At 34.6% G+C, this 22555-nt stretch overlaps 1 protein-coding gene across 1 annotated transcript in view; it reads left to right on the top strand.

The window, feature by feature from the left end:
• LOC107676818 (microtubule-associated protein 4) overlaps positions 1-22555 on the top strand; it is a 77229-nt gene that overhangs the window by 16726 nt on the left and 37948 nt on the right. The window contains exons 2-6 of the mRNA XM_016471501.1: positions 4269-4451; positions 5189-5245; positions 17467-17547; positions 19323-19394; positions 21866-22048. Coding sequence (XP_016326987.1) covers positions 4277-4451; positions 5189-5245; positions 17467-17547; positions 19323-19394; positions 21866-22048 — 568 coding nt within the window. The 5' untranslated portion in view covers positions 4269-4276. The remainder of the gene's footprint in view (positions 1-4268; positions 4452-5188; positions 5246-17466; positions 17548-19322; positions 19395-21865; positions 22049-22555) is intronic.

The following is a 22555-nucleotide window of genomic DNA, read 5'->3' as shown; positions in this document are numbered from 1 at the left end:
GGAAGTGAAAAAGACCGTATAATTTACAGTGAATAACCGTAAATTGACATTCCCAGAATTCCCTGCGTTACATTTCAAATTTGATGTTTTTTTGTTGAAATAACTATGTTTCTTCTTAGTTTTTTCTTATCAGTTTTGTATATTAGCGTTGTGTGTTACACCTAATGTTGTTAAATGAATGTTTATTGCATTATTTCAGTTTCATGTGTGTTACCATGATGGTGTTTGGTGTTTGTGTGAATGACACTGTGCACCTTCTATACATGTTATTATTTAAAAGCTGCTTGTGATGGGCTTTGGTTCATCATGTGACTTTCTCATCAGTGAGATCTTCTTTATCAGTGTATTACAAAGGTACAAAACAGATTTCAGTACTTCAATAGGTTGGTATATTAACATTATATCAGTTAATGAAATTACGAATGAAATTACGGTATTTAAGTTAAAACCGTAAAACCTAAAACGTTGCTACCGTATTTTTTAAATTTTACGGAATTTTTTTTACAGTGTAGGTTTACGGCTTTTGGGGGGGATTCTGTTTTTTTTCCGTTTTAATTTTTCCGGACTCCTTTTTAATGGTTAAATTAAATTTTATTAATCAAAAAGCACGTCTAATTAATTAAAATCATGAAACTTAAACTGTTTAACATCAAATTATTCAAAGTTTAACAAAAATTACATGTTTAGGGCCCAAAAATATATTTTTTTTCCAACCTTATGTTTTATTGTTACCAAATTCTGTGTTTTAGCATGTCTAATTATTAGAAAGCATAAAAGCAAGTTTCATTTATTCTTACAATCGCCTTATGATTTTTTTTCCTCAGAAATTCTGTGTTGTGTATTTACATTTTTAAGGCATAAAACATTCATTTAATTTATCTTTTAATTCATGAAAATTAAACAAATTGTATTTTTTGGAAAATAAAGGGGAATTAATATTACAATTAAAACATTGAAGAAATATTGTATGATTATTCCTTAAAAATAAGGTTTTAATAATTTTAGTAGTAGTAGTAGCTTATTACGTACATTCTACTGAACAATAGTAATGCAATGTCTTCAAGTTAAACCAAACCTTTATTTTGACGGGTTGCCGTGAATACCTTTACATTCCTGTGTTTATATGATATGAGGATAGTTTTACTCAAATGAAACGGTAAAATGCTCATGAAGTGACCCTCAGAGCAGTTCTGGAGATGTTGTTCATGTATTTGTGTCCTCATTCAGTGAGACGGCAGACGCTAATATCACCGGAAGCGTCACGTGCGCTTCAGTACGAGTAGTAAACAAAACCGCACGTCTGCACCATTCATTAACACAGAGACACGCAGAATTCATATTTAAAAAGTCGTTTTGCGGCTTAATATTTACAAATACTAGTGGGAGTGTGTTCACGTGTGTGTGCTCACATGTGCGTTGTGTGTGTGTGCGCGTGTGTGCGCGTGTGTGCGCGCGTGTGCACGCGTGTGCGTGCGTGTGTGTGTGTGTGTGTGTGTGTGTGTGTGTGTGTGTGCGCGCGCATTGGGGCGGAACTCCGCTGTGCGCGATAACAGAGAGCGCGACCATAACGTAGAGACAGAAATGACATGCCGTCGTGTAAATAAGATAAATTACATAAGGCTATTTAGTTTGTTTCATAAAAGAACAAGGTATAGTAGACCTGTTCTATAGGAAAGGTAACTTTAAATGACTTCTGTTGTGATCTGGCGCTATAGAGAAAATAAAATTAACTTGACCTTCAGGGGGGGCCGTTAGGGGGGCGCAAAACGACTATTTAAATATATAGTAGTATCTTAATAATACTAAAATAACCCTGGTGCATTTTTAGATGAAAAAAAACAACAACAAAATGAAACGAACAACAAAAAATTATTTGCATTATAATTTGTTTATAAGAAGGGGATGCTTCCTCCAAACTGAGGTTCAGTCAGATTTTGTTCATTTCTGGAGACAAATTAAGAGTAAACACACCCACAATGACTGTTAAAGTGAATTGTGTTAGTTCTGGCCTGCTATATTAAATCAAATCATCCTGTGACAAGCCACTTTTTCCACCAATATCCTTCCTTTGTTCAAACATGATGACTTCCAATGTGACCCGCTGCGTTTTATTAGGCTCACGGCCCAGATAGCAGTTCCTGAATGTGATTTCTTTAACCAGAGCTCGTGAAGTTGACAAAGCATTGCTTTTTTTGAATAGCTTGGCTTTCAAACACTCTCACCTGTTGAAAGTCATCCAGGTAAGGGCCGGTCTTTCCTGAAGTGATGTTATAGCTGTAGCAGTGAACTGCTGTCGAGCACATAACAGGTAGTTAGCATGTTACAGATGCGGTTCTTCTGTTTGTTGTGGCATCTCACTCCAGAGACCTGCTCCAGAGAAAGCACTCAGACAAACACTGTTTTGCAGCTTACTGTAGCTGAACAGGTTCTGGAAGACAGTGGAGGAGAGCCAGTCGTGTCATATAATGTCATAATGTTCATAGCTTTGGGGGGAAAGTGAATGTAGCTAAAGAAAATCTCAGCACAGCAGTCTATTGGTGATTGGCTGCTGCTCTCTGATCCTCTGACGCTCAGATCCTGGAGAATCCAGGTCATATGCAATTGAAACAAAAAGCCCAGAGAATGATTTGTGTCGTACCTAAAAACGCCCATTAGAAGAAAAAAAAAACGCCCATTAGTTGTTGTCAAATTACTGTAATGCATGACTGAGAGGCTTTTTTAAAGCATAAAGCAACAGTAATATGATATAAATAAATTGGTTATTAATGACATTTCTTTTACTTTTTTATTTTATTTTTAAATATTTTTTTATTATTGTAGTTATTAATGTTTATTTTATTATTATTTTTTAATTGAATTGTTCATTTTATTACTTTGTTTATTTTATAATTTTTTCATGTAATTTTTTTTATTTTTATTTAATTTATTGTTTGTTTTTATTAAATTTTTTCATTTATTTTTATTTTATTATTTTTTATAATTTTTCTTTTTATTTTATCTTATTAAATTAATTTATTGTAATTTTTTATTTTAGTTTTTAATTTAGTTTTACTATTTTTATTTTATTTTCTGATATTATTTGTATTTTGTATTTCATTTATTTATTTACTCACTATCTTTAGTTTTCATTTATTGCTACATGAATGTCGCAAGCAATGTCAGCACAACATGAGTTCACCTTTATGTTTTATATAAAGCATGAAACAACAGTAATATGATGTTTAATAAATACCCTGCTTATTAATCACGATAATAATCATAGTAAATGCATGGTGACCTCCGGGTTGTTGTGTCATTAAACAGCACGAGTGAGTTTCTCATCAGTCTGGCTCTCAGGATCGGCTGATTTGGCTTCGTTTAGCTGCTGGCTTGAAGGACTGATTGCTGCAGCTCATGATGATGATGTCACCTCACCACAGTAGAGCAGCAGACGAAATGACCTCATGAAAGTCTTGAGTCCAATTGCATGCTTGAGTGCAGAAGGAAAGTTCAGCTCACAAGTGCTTGCCGCTGCTAGAAATCAGGAAGGGGGCCAACACTTTTTCACACCACTGTACACCTAATATTCACACCCACTTCCTGTCTGAAAGCCCCTGTCTTCCTCCACTGGAACATTCTGTCCTCCTCACTGTGGTGCCTCACCAATAGAGGACGCCACACAGGATTTGACCGCTACATACGACTCAGCTCTCTGATTTATGAGATCAATATTAATAACTATTTTATTTTTTTATTTTAATTTATTTTATTTTAATTTTGTTGCATTTAATTATTTTATTTTGAAATTTTATTTAATTTTTATTGTATTATTTAATTTGAATATTATTTTATTTTTTGTTATATTCCAATTTTTTCATTTTATTATTATTATTTAGGAAGACACAAATTATGATTATCAGCAGAGAGACGCCGCAAATGAATCACAGGCTTTGAAAGAAAGGGAGTTAAAGAAGGAAATGAGTGCATTTGGGCTGGTTTCACCCTCAAGACGATCTTGTTTTTATCTGCTGCTTTGATTTCTTCTGATAATGGGCATGTTAAATGATCAAACGAGTAGGCCTATATCTGATGAAATAATTCAACATCTCACAGTCGATGTCAAGAGATTGCATCATAATATATGACAACATCATAATAGAAAGTGTCACATTTGTGTTTGCTGCAGTGCATAAATGACAGTAAATACTAAATATTAATGAGCATAGGTGGTTGTTATTATTGTGATTATTAAATCTACATGTTTTCTTCTCGTTGTCTTTGTGTTGCAGTAAGAGTCATGGCGGATCTGAGCTTGACCGATGCTCTGACCGACACAGTTCCTCAGCCTGACGTGGAGAACATGGTGGAGAGGGATTTTGTGACCACGCTGGAGGCTGAGACCTTCGACGATCAGATCGGAGAGACGGTTGACAAGGCCAACTATGTCCCACTGCTGGACAATGACGGGAAGGGTGAGTCTGATCTGTTGATGTTAACAGGTTACACAGTGAAAACATCAGGCGTGCCCAAGTTGTGTTGCATAATGCTAATCTATTACCAACAAGCTTTATTTTCATTTCTTTTCTTGTATTGCATTGCATTTTTTTTTTTATTATTTCATTGCATTTTATTTTTTATTATTTTATTGCATTGCATTGCATTTTATTTATTATTTTGTTGCTATGCATTTTTTTATTTTGACTACTTTACATGCTCTGATTCTTATAGTTTTTCTTTTGATTATTATTTTATCGCGTTGCATTTTATTTTTTAATTATACATTTATTGCATTGCATTTTATTTTTTATTATTTTATTTTATTGCATTTTAATTTTATTATTGCATTGCATTATATATTTTAATTCTAATGTATTACCTTTTTTATCTACTTATTTTATAAGAGCAGTTGTAAAGCATCTCTTTTCACAGATTGTTTTTTTTTTCGAGGTTAAGTATTTGAAAACTGATCTCTCCTGTTTCAGTCACCTGTGATATTCATTGAATATTGCTGTGTGAAATAAGCAGTTCCTCTGGTTTATATTGGCCTGTGTGAATCTTTGTGGGCGTCTGTCTGATTGATTTCCAAGAGTTTGTTTGCATTGAGCAAACTGCGTGTTTGTCAAGAATCTCCCTTTGTCTTTTGAGGATTTTCTTATTCAAACGCCTCTAATTGTTGAGTGTGTGTGTGTGTGTGTGTGTGTGTGAGCAGATCCGGGTACAGTAGTCGAGATCGGACAGCAGGAAGTCCAAGGGGCTCAAAACCCTGGTAAGAGATGCCTTAGATTTAGTTTCGGGTGCCGCTCCATTATTTGAGTCATACCTTGGTTTGCTTGTTTTCTTTCATGCTCCTTTTCAGTTCAGATCATTTGTTTTGGTTGGACGGGAAGCCACTCGTCTCAGTGGGCGTAGAGGAGACTAAAACCTTCACTTAGCAAGGTTTTAGTTTACTTTGTAATTGCATGTTTATCCCGTTAGCAGTGCATTAAATATCACCTTTTTACTGTTCTCCTCTCCTCTGTCACATGATGTCTGTCTGCGGGATTTGACTTTGCCAGACTTTTTGTGATTATTTTTGTTTCCTGTTTGTTGATGCTCACGAGTTAAAATTGCGATGGTGCATAGAGACTCAAATGGAGTCGATATTGTGAAATAGGTCCAATATGTTCATTAATGCACGTCATACATTAATGTATCAATATACCTAGATATCTGTTGCTCTTGTTTACATACACTGATTTTGGTCAGTCCAAATGAATCCAACTGTAGTTTTTACCTTGTTTCAGATTTTCATTTTTTAGCACAAATATTCATTCTCCACTGCTGACCAGTTCATAAGACGTAAATAAACTTAAGCAACACGACACTACACATGTGCACAAGGTCATTTGGATTCTGACTGAGAAAGTAGTCTGATTTTAAAGGCATTGTTATTTTAATATAAGTGAGATACTTTTATAGTTTCTATTAATATTTTAAATAAAATGATAACTCGATACTCAACCCTGGCTGTTTTTAACACAAAAATTGGGTAAAATATGTATTTTTTTAATAACATTATACTCAAAACACATAAAAACACATGGCATTCAAAAATTGTATAAAATATTGGGTCTGATTTTAATGTTTAAATGGTTAATATTTTCCTTTTTAATGGATTTGTAAGGCAGTGTTATTTTAGTGTAATTGAGATACTATTATATTTTTTATCAGTATTTGTAATTTATTATTTTAATAAATTATTTTAATATTTTTATTTTTAAGTTTTAGTAATTTTGTGTGGTGTTTCTGTCATTTTATTTATTTAATTTTAATGTCTATATACCTTTTATTTTGGGTATTTTAGTGCATCAAATTAAACTGAAGTAAAATTTAAAAAAAAAAGTTGCCTTGGCAACTATCTAGAAAAAAATTAAGTTGTTTCTATTTTATTTTATTTTTATTTCAAGTAATGTTTTAGTTTCCATTAATGATATTAATTATAACCCAGCTTTAAGGTCTTCACCACCCCTTTGGAATGAGGTGTTTATGTTACTATAGTATATAATACTACGATAGTATTATATTACTATCCATTACTTTCTATTTCTTCGCCATGACAGTGCATGTCGTCTCCCGAGTCTCAATTTCAGCCCAAAGCGTCTTGTGTTTTTTTGCTCTTGTAGGTTCAGTGTTTGTCTTAATTGTCTCTCTTCTCACACACTCATATGACAGTAATAATTTACTCTCAGCTCTCAGCACACAAGAGCAAAATGCTTCAGACGGGGCGAGTCAGATGGTCATCGCATGCTGATGCACAAAAATGCTTCGTCTGGAAGCTGGAGTCACTGCAGCTCACAAAATGACCATCTAATATGTGATTTCACTGTACTGCTTTATGATGGAAAAAGACAAAAATAGCATGCCTCAAGTGCATTATTGATTTTATAAAGCATTTAATGCATAATGAAAATAAGAAGTTCACAAATGTTCTTGAAAGCAGCACTCAGGTTTGCTTTATTAAAGCATAATGTGTTTTGATGAGCGTCCTTCAGATGGCGCTGTTGTGCTGGAATGATCTCCTGCATGAGCTCTGCATTTCCATGAATCATGATTATGGAAAGTTTCTCTTTGCTGTTCTTGCAGGAAGTAAGTAGGGCAGAGAACATAGATCTGTGAGCTGCAGCCGACGCAGATGTCCAGGGAACAGAGCCATTTTTAAGCATGTCTTCATTTATTTATTTGCATATTTGTGGGTGGGGCCGTGCATGCTGCATGCGACGAGGCTGATGTGACAGAATGATTGACAGGTGTGAAGTACTAACCAGCGCTGTTGTTCTCTTCCTGTCTGCTGTGTGTTTCTGCCCTGCGTCGTGTCTGTTTCCGCCCCGTGTCTCGCTTCAGACGACTAGATCTTCTGCTCGTGGCTGCGTCTCACATGCCTCTTCTCCTCCTCTCACTCACGCCGCTGAACCTCCTGGAAAACCCGTTCCTGACACCACCTTCAAAAGCCTCAGCTTTATACCCTGCTCAAGGACGAGGGATGTGTTGAGAGACGGAGAAAACCCTGATTCCAAACCCTAGTGAGCTGCTGTCTGCATAGGCTGCTGCCTACTAAGGGGCCGTTCACACAGGACATGTTCAGTTTTATTAAACTATTGCGACTAGTGTTGGGTTTTGTTTCACTCTTATCATTTCTGAGTCTGCATATCAAATTAGTTTTTTATCAAATCTTGGTTCAGATTAAAATATTTACAAAAGTTAGCCTACCTTTTATTCCTGCCACATTTAGGCTATAATCACTGCTGCCAACTAAATATTGAACTAAATAACGTTTATTTAACATACAAGTGAATTCATAAATTCTTAACATTCAAGAAGCATTCAATAATTGAATTTTTTTTTTTTAAACAGCTTGAACTGTATAAATTAAATAAACATCATTCTTATTAAAGCAACAATAGGAACCAGTTCTCGATACCTAACCCTACTTGCGACACGTTTTTTATATTAAAATTGGGTAAAATATTGGGTAAAATATGCATTTTTCTGATAATGTCTTATTCAAAATGCATAAAAACATGGAACACCAAAGTTTCGTAAAATATTGGATAAAATATGCATTTTATTAATAAAGTAATACAAAACACAAAACATGGCATTCAAAAACTGTATTAAAGTAAAATATGCATTTTTTCTAATTAATATGATACTCAAAACAAACACATGGGACATAAACATTGGTTAAAATATTGTTAAATATACATTTTTCTATGCATAAAACATGCATTTAATATGACACTCAAAACACGAACATGAACTGATATGGGACAGTTTTTAATTACAGGGGGTTTTTAAAAATATTTTTAATTAGAATTTTGCATGCACCTGCTATTTTATTGCAATGCATTCTGGGATTTCCTGTCCATGATGCTGCCTTACAATTCATCTTTAATAAGATCTCTTAAAAGGCATCAAAATCATGTCGCCTGACTTTATAGACCATCCATTAATTCGGGAGCACACTATGATGCCTTAAAATGCTGACTATGTAGGCAGCTCACTAGGTTTTGGAACACTGTCTGGTTGTCAGACACACTGCCCTCTCATTTAAAGACATTCTCCTCTTCCTCTTCGGCAAAGTCATCGCAGGCACACTGCATCAACGGCCACGGGATGCTCCAAACACGCCACCGGAGGATTCCCTCTGTGGGCTCAGGGGAAACGGGATCTTTTGAGGGAACAGTAGCTCAGAGTGAGAGATGATATATCTGGTGATGACAGACCGCGGTCACACACGCCTCGAGATCCACACACACACACACACGCTCGCTCGATCTGTTTACTGTCTTACTGTCAGGCCTTTCTTCTTTCTCATACAAACACATTTCACCAATTAAAGTCAACATGAAATGGTAATTAAATGACTTTGCACATTTCTCATTGTGAATGATTTATTGGAGCACATTATTTTTTCTCTCAATTCCTCATTTGTTTAGTCATTGTTTTAGGCTGCTAAAGTGTCAGTAAATTAATGTTAGTTAATGTGATAAATGTTCTAGCAATAATATCAAATAGAGAGCAGATCTAAAAAAAGAGTTTTTGTTACTAGGATAAAATAATATTGAAATTATTATAATTTTTTTCAGTTAATGTATATTTTATAAAACATTAATTTAAATGAAATATTTAAAAAGTATATATTTTAAATATTGTTTTATTTTATTATTTCAGCCAGTTGCTAGATTTCATATTTTAATTTGGTTTAATCGTATCTACTAAAATAACTACATTTCAAATTAATATATATCAACAAAAATGTAAAAGAAAAAAATGGGAAATGAAAAAAAAAAACTTAACTGAAAATATTAATAAAAACAAAACAATAATAGTTAAATAACACTGGCTGACTCTGAATATCCTGTTTCACCTTGTAGGAGTAAAATGGCTTGTGAATGTAGTTTCATGTTGACTTTAAGTCTGTTCTTGTCTTAATATCCTAGAGAAACTTTATTACTAGTGATAATCACTTGATTACCTGTAAACATGCACCATCATCAGTATGTGGTATTAGTTCTGATGCACACAGCTTTGTTTATTGTCATACAGCAGTCGTCCAAAGATACGTGTTGTGTTTTCATTACTGCATTTGATTGCATCGTGCACACAAACATACGCATAAGTACACTTCCCCCTGTCCTCCTGTCTGGCCATGTTAAAGCTCACTTTGAGACCTCAGCTGCCAGAGTTCATCATCACACACACACACTGGCAGCCTGTCGCAGCGTTTATATAAGCACTCGTCTAAGGCCAGAAACGCAGATGCAATCGCTCGGCCAGTGCACTACAAGCGTGCATGGGTTACAAAGATGATATTAATATCTATAAAGCAGGTAGCATGATAGCTAAATATTTTCAATAAAATTAGCTATTTATTTTACACACTATTTACTCAAAATTAATTAAAAATGTCATTCAGATGTTTAAACTTAAAGTTTGTTCCATTTGTTGTGATTTGGTCAGTAGTTTATTTCAGGCCTGACGCTGCACTCAGGTGTTTTTTAAGCTGATGTGTTTCCTTTACGCAGCTCTCTTTCTTTCAGCTGTATGTTTGTTTTTAACAAGTGCATGTGTTTATAATGATTGATTGATTTGTCTGTTTTAATGAGCTTACTGAAACCTACACTAAACACTGTCTTACATGGTCTTTTATTAAAATAACTGAAAATAACATGTTTATTTCCTGCATTATATTCATAGGATGTCTCGGCTTGCAAAAGTGCATTTGTAAAGGTGAAGTGTGTCATTTTTGCAACTCTAGTGATACCTAACCAAAAATAAATAAATAAAAAACAAATGAATAATAAAAAGGGTATATTATTTATATTATTATTATTATATATTATTTATTTAGTCTGTGTGTATGTAATTTTCTCCAACTACCCTTTGTCTTTAATTGTATATGGAATATTAATAATATTTCTATGCAGCTGAGACACTTTGCAATTTTGTTTGGTGCTAAAAATGGCACAGAAATCACACACTGCATCTTTAGAGATGAATTGATTGAAATTGCATTTAAAGCAGATCTCATTTAACTTTTGAGTGTTTAACCAGAAACCAAGAGAGGCTTCAAACACGCTGCTGTAGCTTCTTCCTCCACTGACACACATGCTGGCTGCTGCAGTCTGATGTACGTGTAGATTTTTCTAGTGTACTGTCCACTCAGATAATAAAGTTTTTATCGACTGTTTCAGTCTGTCCCTGTACTTGGAAATCTGGTTATTTGTTGCAGCATTGATTTTGCAGACGTTTTGGATGAACTAGTTTTATAGCTGGTCGTGATGTTCATGTTAACAGCTATCGGTGTTTTGATGTGTTGAATCACAATGTTAGACTTTTTGGGGAAATTGACAAATGGCTGTGTATTAAAGGGATAGGCCACCTAAAAATAGAAGAGCAACATTGGACCCCATTGACTTTCACTGTATGGAAAAAAACACCGAGGCATTTTCCAAATCCAGACCATCTTCTTTTGTGTTTCACAGAAGAAGGAAAGTCATTATGTTAATGTTAATTGTTGTGTGAACTATCATTTTAAGTTGGCTCACTGCTGACCTGAACTGTAGTTTTGGTTGGTTATTCTCTTGGTCACTGTGATGGCGTGACTCCAGCAGCTCCAGTAACGCGTGTGTTTGGGCGGCGTCTCTGCGGCAGTGGCTCCTGCGGGAGCTCTATATGGGTCAGTCTGGCCTACTTGAGTCTGTTTTAGGGCTGGACGGCCCGCAGCAGATGTGCTCGATCTGGAGCGCTGTGTCCCTGATTCTCCAGAGGACAGCTGTGCCCACTGCACAATCAATCACGCAAGTTTTCAATGTTTTATTGGCAGAACGTAATGCTGACAGCAAGGTATTGCAGTATATTTCTATGCATAATACATATACATATGTTTTAAAAGTCTCTAATGCTATTTTTTCAGCATCATTACTCCAGTCTTCAGTGTCACATGATCTTCAGAAATCATTCTAATATGCTGATTTGCTGCTCAAGAAACATTTCTGATTATTATCAATGTTGAAAACAGTTGTGCTGCACAATATTTTTGTGGAAACTGATGCATTTTATTTTTCAGGATTCTTTGATGAATAGAAAGTTCAAAAGAACAGCATTTATTTAAAATATAAATCTTTTGCAACATTTATAAATGTCTTTACTAGTGCTGGGTGGTATACCGGTTCATACCGAATACCGGTGTTTATTTTTGTTATGATATGAATTTTTAAAATACCGCAATACCGCAATGTTGTTGTTGTTGTTATTTTAGTGCAACCATTCATCAAAAATATCATTTTCTAAAAAGCATCTTAATGACCTGAACGTTTTGAAAGGTAGTGTGTGTGTATATTATAGCATTTTATTGTATTTTCTAATATATAGTATTCATTTTAGTATTTTATTAATCATATGCAATTATTATGTATTTAGAAAATATGGTTAACACCCGGTCATGCATGAAAAAAAAATACCGTCATGTACTGTGAAACCGGTATAATTTTAAAAAATACCGTGATATAAATTTTTGGTCATACCGCCCAGCACTAGTCTTTACTGTCACTTTTGATCAATTTAATGCGTCCTTAATGAATTAAATTAATTTATTCTTCAAAAACAAAACCCCCCAAAAAAGTTTAGTAAAAGCTGATATTTACTTTTTGTATTATATATATATATATATATATATATATATATATATATATATATTGCATTATTCATATAGACATATATGTGAATAATGTTTTTGTTGTTGTTGTTATTTTAGTGCAACCATTCATCAAAAATATCATTTTCTAAAAAACATCTTAATGACCTGAACGTTTTGAAAGGTAGTGTGTGTGTATATTATAGCATTTTATTGTATTTTCTAATATATAGTATTCATTTTAGTATTTTATTAATCATATGCAATTATTATGTATGTATAACAAATAATATATATTAGAAATATAATATTATTCATATATGCATAAAATATAGTTGAATAATTATATTTTTATTTTTTACAGAGAGCTGATAACCAGTTAGGTTTAAATATTGTGCCATTTTTTTTTCTCAAAAAAAAAAATGCAGAAAAATGTATGTTATGACCCATTTAATGTAATTATATTGTTATATAATTTCTGAAGGTAAGAGTGTTTGTCTGTGTGCTGATCCTGGTTCAGTAGTTGCAGTAATATGTTAGTAAAGCTCAGCAGCTTTGGCGTCCTCGTCTCGTCTCGTCTCTTAATTCAGCATTAGTTGTCTTCCTTGAGTCTAATCTGAACTGAGGTCAGTTTTGAGGATGTTTCTCCACTGATGAAGTAGCCGTTTCCCATACTCCCCGTCTGCGGAGGTGCTTTTCGCTGCTTCCTCATTCTCAGGATTGGTCTTTTGGAGATTTGTGATGTGTTTTAAATCATCGGTAAGCCGTTCGCATTGCATAAGTGCTCTAATCCTGAGGATAAATGCAAAACAGATGAATGGAGCAGCGCTTTTGGGCCTCCTGCGGCGGAGCGTCTGCGGGGTCAGACTGAGGACACACACTCCTCGTCTTCCTCTTTACCGTGTTTACTGTGTCCTCACTAGACCTCGCTCTGTTCAAGTCTTGAATATCATTCAAGTGAGCAGATCATGGAAATCAGGATTTCCCTCCTTCCTTTCTTTTGAATTTAGAGTTTAATTTCTTCCTCTTCTTCTTTGTCCCCTTGTCTTTCTCTTCTTCCTCTTCCTCATGTTCATGTTTTTTGGAATATATTTTCTTCCTCATCATCTTCATCTTTTGTTGTTGTTGTTGTTATTCTTCCTCATTCTGCCTCATTATGTGCTTCTGCCTCTTCTTCCTCTTTTTATTCTTAATTTTCTTTTTCCTCTTGTTTTTCTCATCGTCTTCATCCTCCTCTTCCTCAATGTCATCTTCCTCATCTCCGTCATTTTCTTATTTCTCCTTTTCCTTATCTTATTCTTCCTCCTCTTCTTGTTTTTGTTTTTATTGTTGTTCTTCATCATAGTCTTCATCCTCCTCTTCCTCCTCTTTTCCTCTTCTTGTTTTTGGTGTTGTTGCTATTCCTCCTAGTTCCTCACCGTCTTATTCTTCTTTTCTGTTTTTTCACCATCCTCATCTTCTTGTTTTTTTTATTCTTCATCTTCCTCTTCTTTGTCATGTAAGTCCTTATCATCTTTCTCATCTCCATCTTATTCTTCCTCATCTTTTTTTCTCATTATCTTCTTCCTTTTGCTCTTCTTCCTTATCTTCCTTTTCTTTTTCCTATTTTTGTTATTGTTATTCCTCCTCTTCCTCATCATCTTGTTCTTCCACTTATGTGCCTTCCTTATCTTGTTTTTTATTTTTGTAATCCTTCATCTTCCTCTTCATTGTCATTTTATCATCATCATCATCATCTTCCTACCCCTCTTCTTCTGTATTTTTTCTTCCTCATCATCTTCCTCTTCTTGTTTTTGTTATTCCCCCTCTTTCTCATCTTCTTCCTCCTCTGCTTCTGCTTCTTGTTGATTTCCATCTTCCTCTTCTTTTTTTTATCTACTTCCTCCTCATCTTCTTGTTTTTGTTCCTCTTCCTCATCTTCTTCCTCCTCTTCTTCTGCTGCTGCTTCTTCCTCATCATCTTTTTATTTGTGTTATTCTTGTTCTTGTGCTTCTTTCTTGTCATCATTTTCTTTGTCTTGATTTCAACAATAATTCTCGAGGCAGTTCTTGTCAGCCATTTCCCTTTATTATGCATAATCTGTAGTTCTTCATCTTTTTGTGAACACTGATAGTTTTGTGCAATAAACTGTGATTGTTTAGTCTGATATTTGTTGAACGTAATCCTTTGACTAGGTTTGTACATTTCTATTAAGGGTCACAGCAGTTTTTGGTGTCATTAGCAGTTTGCATAATGATCATAAATAACCCTGTTCTGTCGTTGCATCAGCTCCAGATTGGTGGCCACAGTCCTACTGTACGATACATTTATCACAGTATTAAATCATTTCTCAGCACTGTAAGTCATTTGAAGCATTTGTCTGCAGGTGATGAGAGCGATATAAATATGATCGGTGGCAGACATGGATAGAAAGTCAGCCATGAGGTCACCCAGACTCAGTGTCATTGCTCTGCTTCCTCTGGCAAATGTGTCATGAGATGCGGATCGTTTGCCCGGCCAACATTTCAGCGCGCTGCCTGTGTCCTCATTGGCAAAGTCGTAAAAATAGACTGGGTCTGTGTGGCCCATGGGAGGTTTGGAGGCACACAGACACCGAAACGGGAATAGAGACAGAATCGCTGTCCACAAGGGTGAAGGTAAGACTGAAGGTTCAAACTCTGGGCAAAGACATCAAAAATAAGCAAACACACAAATAAGAAAAATAATAGAAACAATTACAGCCTCAAACTTGGCTGAATCATTCAGCTTTCTGAGGACACACAACCAGTAAACCATTGTTTATCTTCATGTCTCAGTTTTTTTATAATAATAATAACAATAATAAATTACGTTGTTAATGGAGAAAATACTATCAAATACTAAATACTAATATATTTAAATTTATTTTATTTATTTTTTAATAATAATAATAAATACTGTTGTTAATGATGACATTTAAAAAAAATACTTTTATTAATCTATAAAATGTGTTATATGTTTGTTTACATATGGTTATGATGATGATGATGATGATAATAATAGTAAATATTATTATTTGAATATATAAATATATTAGTGTTTAGTTTTTACCAGTATTTAATGATTTTTAATTACCAAATGGCATTTCTTCTTATTATCTATAATAAATAAGTACATACATTTTTTTTTAATTAATTAATAATAATGTTCTGGGATATTTCAACCTATTGTCTATGGCCCACATGCTGTTCATTATCATGGATAATAATAATTTGAATCATGCCAAAACGAAATTAAATATACGTATAATGGAAGTCTTAAAATGGCAAAAATGACTACCAAAATAATTCATATTCCTGTTTCCTGTTGAGCTTCCTTTGAAAGTGCATTATTGTAAACACTTGAGACGTGTCAATTACCGTCTGTGGTGATCAGTATCATGAATAGAGATGCTGTCCATAGACATTTAGTTGAAAATGAGAAAAAAGGCATTCCTAATAATCGTTGACCCAGTTGATGTGTTAGTAAGTGAGCGGTTAGTTAACTGCACTCCTCAAAGTCAAGCAGCCTCTATCAACGAGGAGAACTAAACAGGACGTGACAGTTTTGGGCTAGACGGCCATGGTTTTTTGGCATCTTTCCCTCTTTTACTCTCTCACGTCTCGTTCTGGATTGTGTGCAGCTTCCACACCCGCCAGCTGTTGATTTCCCAGCATGCTCTCAGCCTCATCACGAACGCCTGCGGACCGACTGGTGACGGGTCATAACTCACCATAACCTACCAAAACACATCTTCACTAACTGGCACAGTCGCCACATCTTTGCTTCTCTTTACAGCTTCTAGTTTTGTCTAAGATGAGCAGTTTATGTGAATGTTACGGGCCGATGAATGAAACCGAGCGTTCCTGATGCCATCTGAGAGCAGACATGGCTAAAGGCTCGTCCGGCTCGACAGAAACAACAGAGCTGACGGCATGATGCTGCTCATAGCTGGTTTAGTTGTTTTCTTCTGAATATACAGCACACATCTCTTTCCAGCACATCTCATTCCCTATTGTGCATATTCAGTGTGCATATCAGGGATGTTTTTGGCATCAATAATGCTGCATATGTGTTGCATAAATGTTTCTGAAAGAAGCTCACCAAAGAAGCTCACCAAAACTGCATTTATTTGATCTAAAATACAGTAAATTATTGCAATCTAAAATAATTATTTTCTATGTGAATATATTGTAAACTGTAATTGGTTGCTGTGATCAAAGCTGTATTTTCAGCATCATTCCTCCAGTCTTCAGCGTCACATGATCTTCAGAAATCATTCTAATATGCTGATTTGCTGCTCAAGAAACATTTATGATTATTATCAATGTTGAAAACAGTTGCGCTGTCAAAAAATTGTGCCGAAACTGATGCATTTTATTTTTCAGGATTCACAGATTCAATTCAAAAGAACAGCATTTATTTGAAATAGAAATATATTGTGGCATTATACAGTAAATGTCTTTACTGACACTTTTGATCAATTTAATGCAGCCTTGCTTCAAAGAAATATTTCAATAAATAAATAAATTCTTACTGACCCCAAACTTTTCAGTTTCAGTAGTATTTCAGGTAATAACAGCTTAAATTTCATAAAAGTCCGTCTGCTGAAGACTAGGACTATAGGACATCAGACATATTGACTATTTTAATGGTAATTTTTTTATGTTTTTTGACCCTTTTGGAGCTGCTTTGTGTAGACAAAAATGAAAATCAGCTAAATTTAATGTTTTCCATGAAATAAAGGAACTTGAGGTTCAGTAAATTATGATTTTTGGATGCATTTCCCCTTTTGCAAAGAAGCTGTCTGTCTGATTCTGTGTACAGATACATTGCCTCGTTTATTTCGCGCTGTTGATGAGGCTTGTAATGTCTGTGGGTGAGATTTTCCTTGATTTTGGCTCAAGAGCACAGACCTCGGGTAACCCGAGCTGAACCTGCCTCTGACCCGCAGGTCCGGATCAAACACTGCTCTGTTTGGGTTCGACTTTGGCTTCCGTCCTGTCGAGTGTTTTCAGCGTCAGCCGCTCTGAGCCGCCGGCCCGTCTGAGGAGGCGCTGGAGGGGGTTTGTGGGAGGCGGTCGCGTCCAGAACCGCCACTTCGGATCAGGATTGAGTCAGGAGGTTCCCCACACAGACGGGACCATGAGTTCACAGCGTGCCAGTCAGAGACGCGTCTCTGCGCTTTAACTGTGTGTTAACTTGAGTATGCATGGAAATAGCGTGCTGTGTGTTTGATATGTGGCAGGTAGGTTGAAGGCATGGATTATAGTCTGTTATCAGAGCGGAAAGATGATTTCATGTCTGTTTTACAGGCGCCGTGAATCCGCTGATGCCACAGAAAGAGACGCCTCTTCAGACTGAGCCGCAGACGTTTGGGACAGACTTACTATCAGGTGAGTTCAGCATCTGCTTCACGTAGTAAATAAAGCTTTACCAGAGTTGTGACGTGCACTATAAGATTGAGTCCACAATGCAGATGATTGTAGTCAAGAACTGCCCACTTAGACACAGAAGAGACCGTCTGACTGAGTTTGTGTTGTTTTTATGTCGTTTAGGTGCAGGTTTTTCTTGTGAAATAGATTAAATGGCAATAATAGACCAGCATGGAAAACACAGTCAAATACTAGTGTAACAGAAAAACCTATAGCAGAAGAAAATATAGATGTAATCAGATCAAAATGTCTTTCTATACACAGTTTTATTTTTGTCTTTAATGCATGTTATAATTTTTTATTAAAAAAAAATTTTTTTTATATAGTTTTATTATTTTTTACAAAAATTAATCAGACTTTTGACTGTATATATACAAATTTATATAGATAGAAATTTAAAACAATTCACCACCTTCAGTCGGTTCAATCAATCAATTATTTCTTTCTTTTTCTTTCTTTCTTTTTCTTTCATGGGTTTAGTTTACATTTTTTTGGTTAATTAACATAGTAATACATACATGTTACTTCACAAACATAAATCAAAAACATTTTTGCTATTGAATTTCTCGTTTAATCTGCTGTTAAGAGCCTAAAACTAAACTCTGGGCATCTTTCAAAGATTTGATGATATAAAACTCTGACATTGGCAATAAAGCACTTCCTTTAGGATGAATCGCTTTGTAAGTTGCTTTGGATAAAAGTGTCTGCTAAATGAATAAATTTTCATGTAAATCCGGCGTGAAGTTCTTCCTCAGAAGTGTTCATTGTGTCTGTAGTATGACTTTGTTGTTAGTCACAGAAGTTGTGTAAAGTCAGCCAAAATCAGCCAGATGGAGAAAGAGTTTTCCGGTTTAATGCACAATATGCATCAGATTAACAGTGAACAGATTGTGGATGGAAACTCAGACAGTTTCTTACTAAAATTATATTTTGAAACTAGCTGATATGATGATAGGATAGAATGCTCTGTGTTTTCTTCCTGTCTAGAGTGCCTTCTGGTGCTCCTTCACTGTGTTTCTGTGGGAGTTTTCTGGTCCAGCAGGTGAATCACAGGAGCACAAATACTGACTGATTGTTTTTGCGGTTGCTGTTTTCTTTGAGAAATGACAAATGTGACCCTGGAGCACAAAAGCAGTCTTAAGTCGCTGTGGTATATTTGTAGCAATAGCCAACAATACATTGTATGGGTCAAAATGATAGATCTTTCTTTTATGCCAAAAATCATTAGGATATTAAGTAAAGATCATGTTCCATGAAGATATTTTGTAAATTTCCTACCGTAAATATATCAAAACTTAATTTTTGATTAGTAATATGCATTGCTAAGAACTTAATTTGGACAACTTTAAAGATGATTTTCTCAATATTTAGATTTTTTTGCACCCTCAGATTCCAGATGTTCAAATAGTTGTATCTCGGCCAAATATTGTCTTATCCTAATAAACCATACATCAATGGAAAGCTCATTTATTCATCTTTCAGATGATGCATAAATCTCAATTTCAAAAATTTGACCCTTATGACTGGTTTTGTGCTCCAGGGTCACAAATGAACATTTCCATCTGTGTGTTTCCTATCACTAGTAATAACCGGCTGCTTGTGGCGGCTTGTTTTGTCTCTGTAAAGCCTCTTAGAAAACACTCGTGACTTCTCTTCTCTCATTGAAATGCAGCGCAGCATCTGCTCACTCGTTCGTCACGCCCTGTTGTTTATCTGCTCTCTCCGTCTCTCTTTAGACTCAGTGTCTGGTTTTGCTGATCAGTGGAGCTCACAGTCCAGCCCTCCGCAGACGATGGCAGCGTTCACAGGTGACCACCATCATAAACAGAGTTCAAAACCTAAATCACCTGATCTCTGCCATCATTCCAGAACAAATTATAGTTTGCAATTTACCAGTGCTTTATTAAAGGTGGTGAATTGTTATGCAAATTATATTTATTTTCAACAATAATAATAATATTAAATTCAATAATGTATTTAATACATTTTGTTATAATACTGTAGAATCTTCTAAATCTTTTATTTATTATTAAATCTTTTATAAATAGTTGTATTAATTAAGCTGTAATATTTGATAGTTTTAGCAGTAATATTTGCAGTAATGATAATATATTGTTATTGTTATTATTATTATTAGTAGTAGTAGTAGTATCATTATTATATAAATTCATGCCATTTTATATTTTATACAAATATAAATATTTTTATTTTAATAACAAATTAATAATCATAATAATTAATAATAAATCCAACTACTGTATTACTGCTACAGATAATAGATAATTATTAACAATAATGTGTATTAATAATTTATTAATAATATTACTATTATTAATTATTATTATAATTACTATTATTATTATTATAATATTATACTACTGCTACTACTACTATTAATTATATATATATCTCTCTCACAGCATGATCCATGAATACAATATATTCAAATACAAATCAGTGATCAAATAAATGAAGCCTTGGTGTGCATAAGAGACTCTTAGTTGTTTCAAACTTGTGACTGGTAGTGTATATACTTTAATTAAAATTTAATTAACTTTTTTTTTTATATCAATAAAATAAAAGATACACATTGAGGGGGAAATATATATATGAATATATTTAAATATGAAATACTGCAACAGATAATATAAAATATCACAGTTTAAAATATTGCAATAAACTACAATGTATTATATAAAATACTTAAAAAAATTAAAATACTAAAAATAAATAAATACAATTACATAATACTTTTGACTGCATCTTTAGTCATTTAATTTTGGGGTGTATATAGAGAGAGAGAGAGAGAGAGCTTTGAAAATCATTATTCTAATGTGATTTAGCTGATTTCCAGTGCCGCTCGTTAATTACACGCTTTTATTTGTTCAGTGTCATCTTGTTGGAGCTTTCTCCGGCCATTAATTAGGTTTACTAAAATTGTGTGTCCAGCAAAACAACACCTCTAATTACCCCTGACCTCGTTTAATGCAGATCTCACATCTTCTCCTCCTGTGATTCCTGTTTTGAGTGCGATACACATCTATCTACGGTAGTTATATTGGTTATAGATGTTGGGGAAACTTTAAGTTTGTGGTAACATCTTGTTGAAAGTCACAGACAAAAACTCCACCATCTCTCTGGTCGTGTGCTGATAAATAAAGATTTGATTCGATGTAACCTGGAGCTTTTATTCTGCACTCTAATGGGCCGCATTAGTAGTAAAGCTAGTAATGAGAATGAGCGTGAATTCATTAGCAGGGTAAACGAACAGGCCTGTTTCTCTCTGGGAAGACAATAGCTGATGATGGCGCTGGTTTGAAGGGGCTCTTGGGAGGTGATGAGTCACGCTCGCATCAGAATTCAGCTCAGATGCGGCGCGGTGGATTTCACCACCTGTTACAGACCCACTCGCTTTCTGTCAAACCTCATGTCATACAGAAACATACATCTGTCCAATCTGATAAACGTGGATGACAGATACATGCATATATCATAGATGCATCAGCATCTCAGCTGATGTGATCCATGTCTGGATCGTATTTCAATGCAATATCAAAACAAAGAGATAAAAATATGTTTTACTTTAAGCCTTAAGGCTTTTTTTTTTTTTTTTTGACCATTAAGAATTTGTTTGCATTGTGAGATTGTTTCTTAATGACAATTAAGTGGAGGCTTCTTGTATATTTGTCAAGTAGGTTAAATAATCTATTTAATAAATGTAATGTGCTTAATACTGTGGAATCTTCATATTCATATTTATTTATTTATTAATACTTCATAAACTATTTTACTTAATTTTAACAAACAATGTTAATGTTATAAATGAACTATTGTATTACTACTAATACTTAATAATAATAATTATTACTATTGTTGTTGTTATTATTAGTATTAGTGTTATTAGTATTATTAGTAGTAGTTTTATTAGTATTATTATAATTATTTACTGTGTTAAAAGACCTTTAATGTGTTTTAATACTGTAGAATCTTCTGCAGAATCTTCAAAATCTTTAGTATTTCTTTATCATTTTAATAAATATTATTAAATGTAATGTTAATATTATGAATCCTACTACTACTACTAATAATAATTATAATAATTTAGTAGAAGTAGTAGCAGCAGCAGCAGTGTTATTTATAATAATAATAATAATAATAATACATTATTATTTTTTAATGATTCATTCTCGAGATTATCTTGACCAGCCACAAATACTTGGTATAATGAAGTAAATATGTCATGTATTTGACTTCTTTCTGAATGTCTTTGAACCCGTAGGTTTGTCTCAGCCCAGCGTAATGTCAGCGGTGATCACAGGTGCTGCTCCTTTCCAGACAGAAAGACCGTCTGGTTTGGCCGAAGTGCAGGAGCCGCCAGCTGCTCAGGCCACCGAAGCCCCCAAAATACCAGCTGAACCCCTGGCAGCCACCACACCCAAGAGCCCACGGGACACATCTGCAGGTAGAGAACAAAGCTCTGCACAAAAACACCATGATGTTGAGTGTATGTCGATATTATATACATTTCATGTGCATTATGGTCTCAGAATTTATCTTTCTATAAAGCAGTAAAGTCTTATTGCATGTAATTGTCTTCTAATGCTGTTCATCTCCTTAATATGTAGTGCATTTCACTCATGTACTTCCCATGTGTTTTGTATGAGGGATTATGGGATTCCTACAGGAGCCCCTGTGGAGCAAATATCTAATCTATCAGTAATTAAAGCTAAGGCTGTCCACTGGGAGGCACTGTAACGAGTGCTAGACTCAGTTACATTATCAGTTGTCCAAACTAGTCAAATCCATCCATTCTGGTATCGCAGGGGCCTTTAGGGCTTCACAGCTGTATGGGGTTAGTACAGTGCAGCTGAGACCTAGAGTCATGCCACTGGTTTATATCAAGCTCAAGAACCATATTCTGCCTGGTTTGATGCTCCGGGCTGGTTGTTGATGTGCAAACAGTGTGTTA

Source organism: Sinocyclocheilus anshuiensis, unplaced genomic scaffold, assembly GCF_001515605.1.
Source record: "Sinocyclocheilus anshuiensis isolate Anshui unplaced genomic scaffold, SAMN03320099.WGS_v1.1 scaffold184, whole genome shotgun sequence".
NCBI lineage: Eukaryota > Metazoa > Chordata > Actinopteri > Cypriniformes > Cyprinidae > Sinocyclocheilus > Sinocyclocheilus anshuiensis.
The sequence above is the reverse complement of the archived record's forward strand: the minus strand, read 5'-3'. Positions and strand labels throughout refer to the sequence as shown.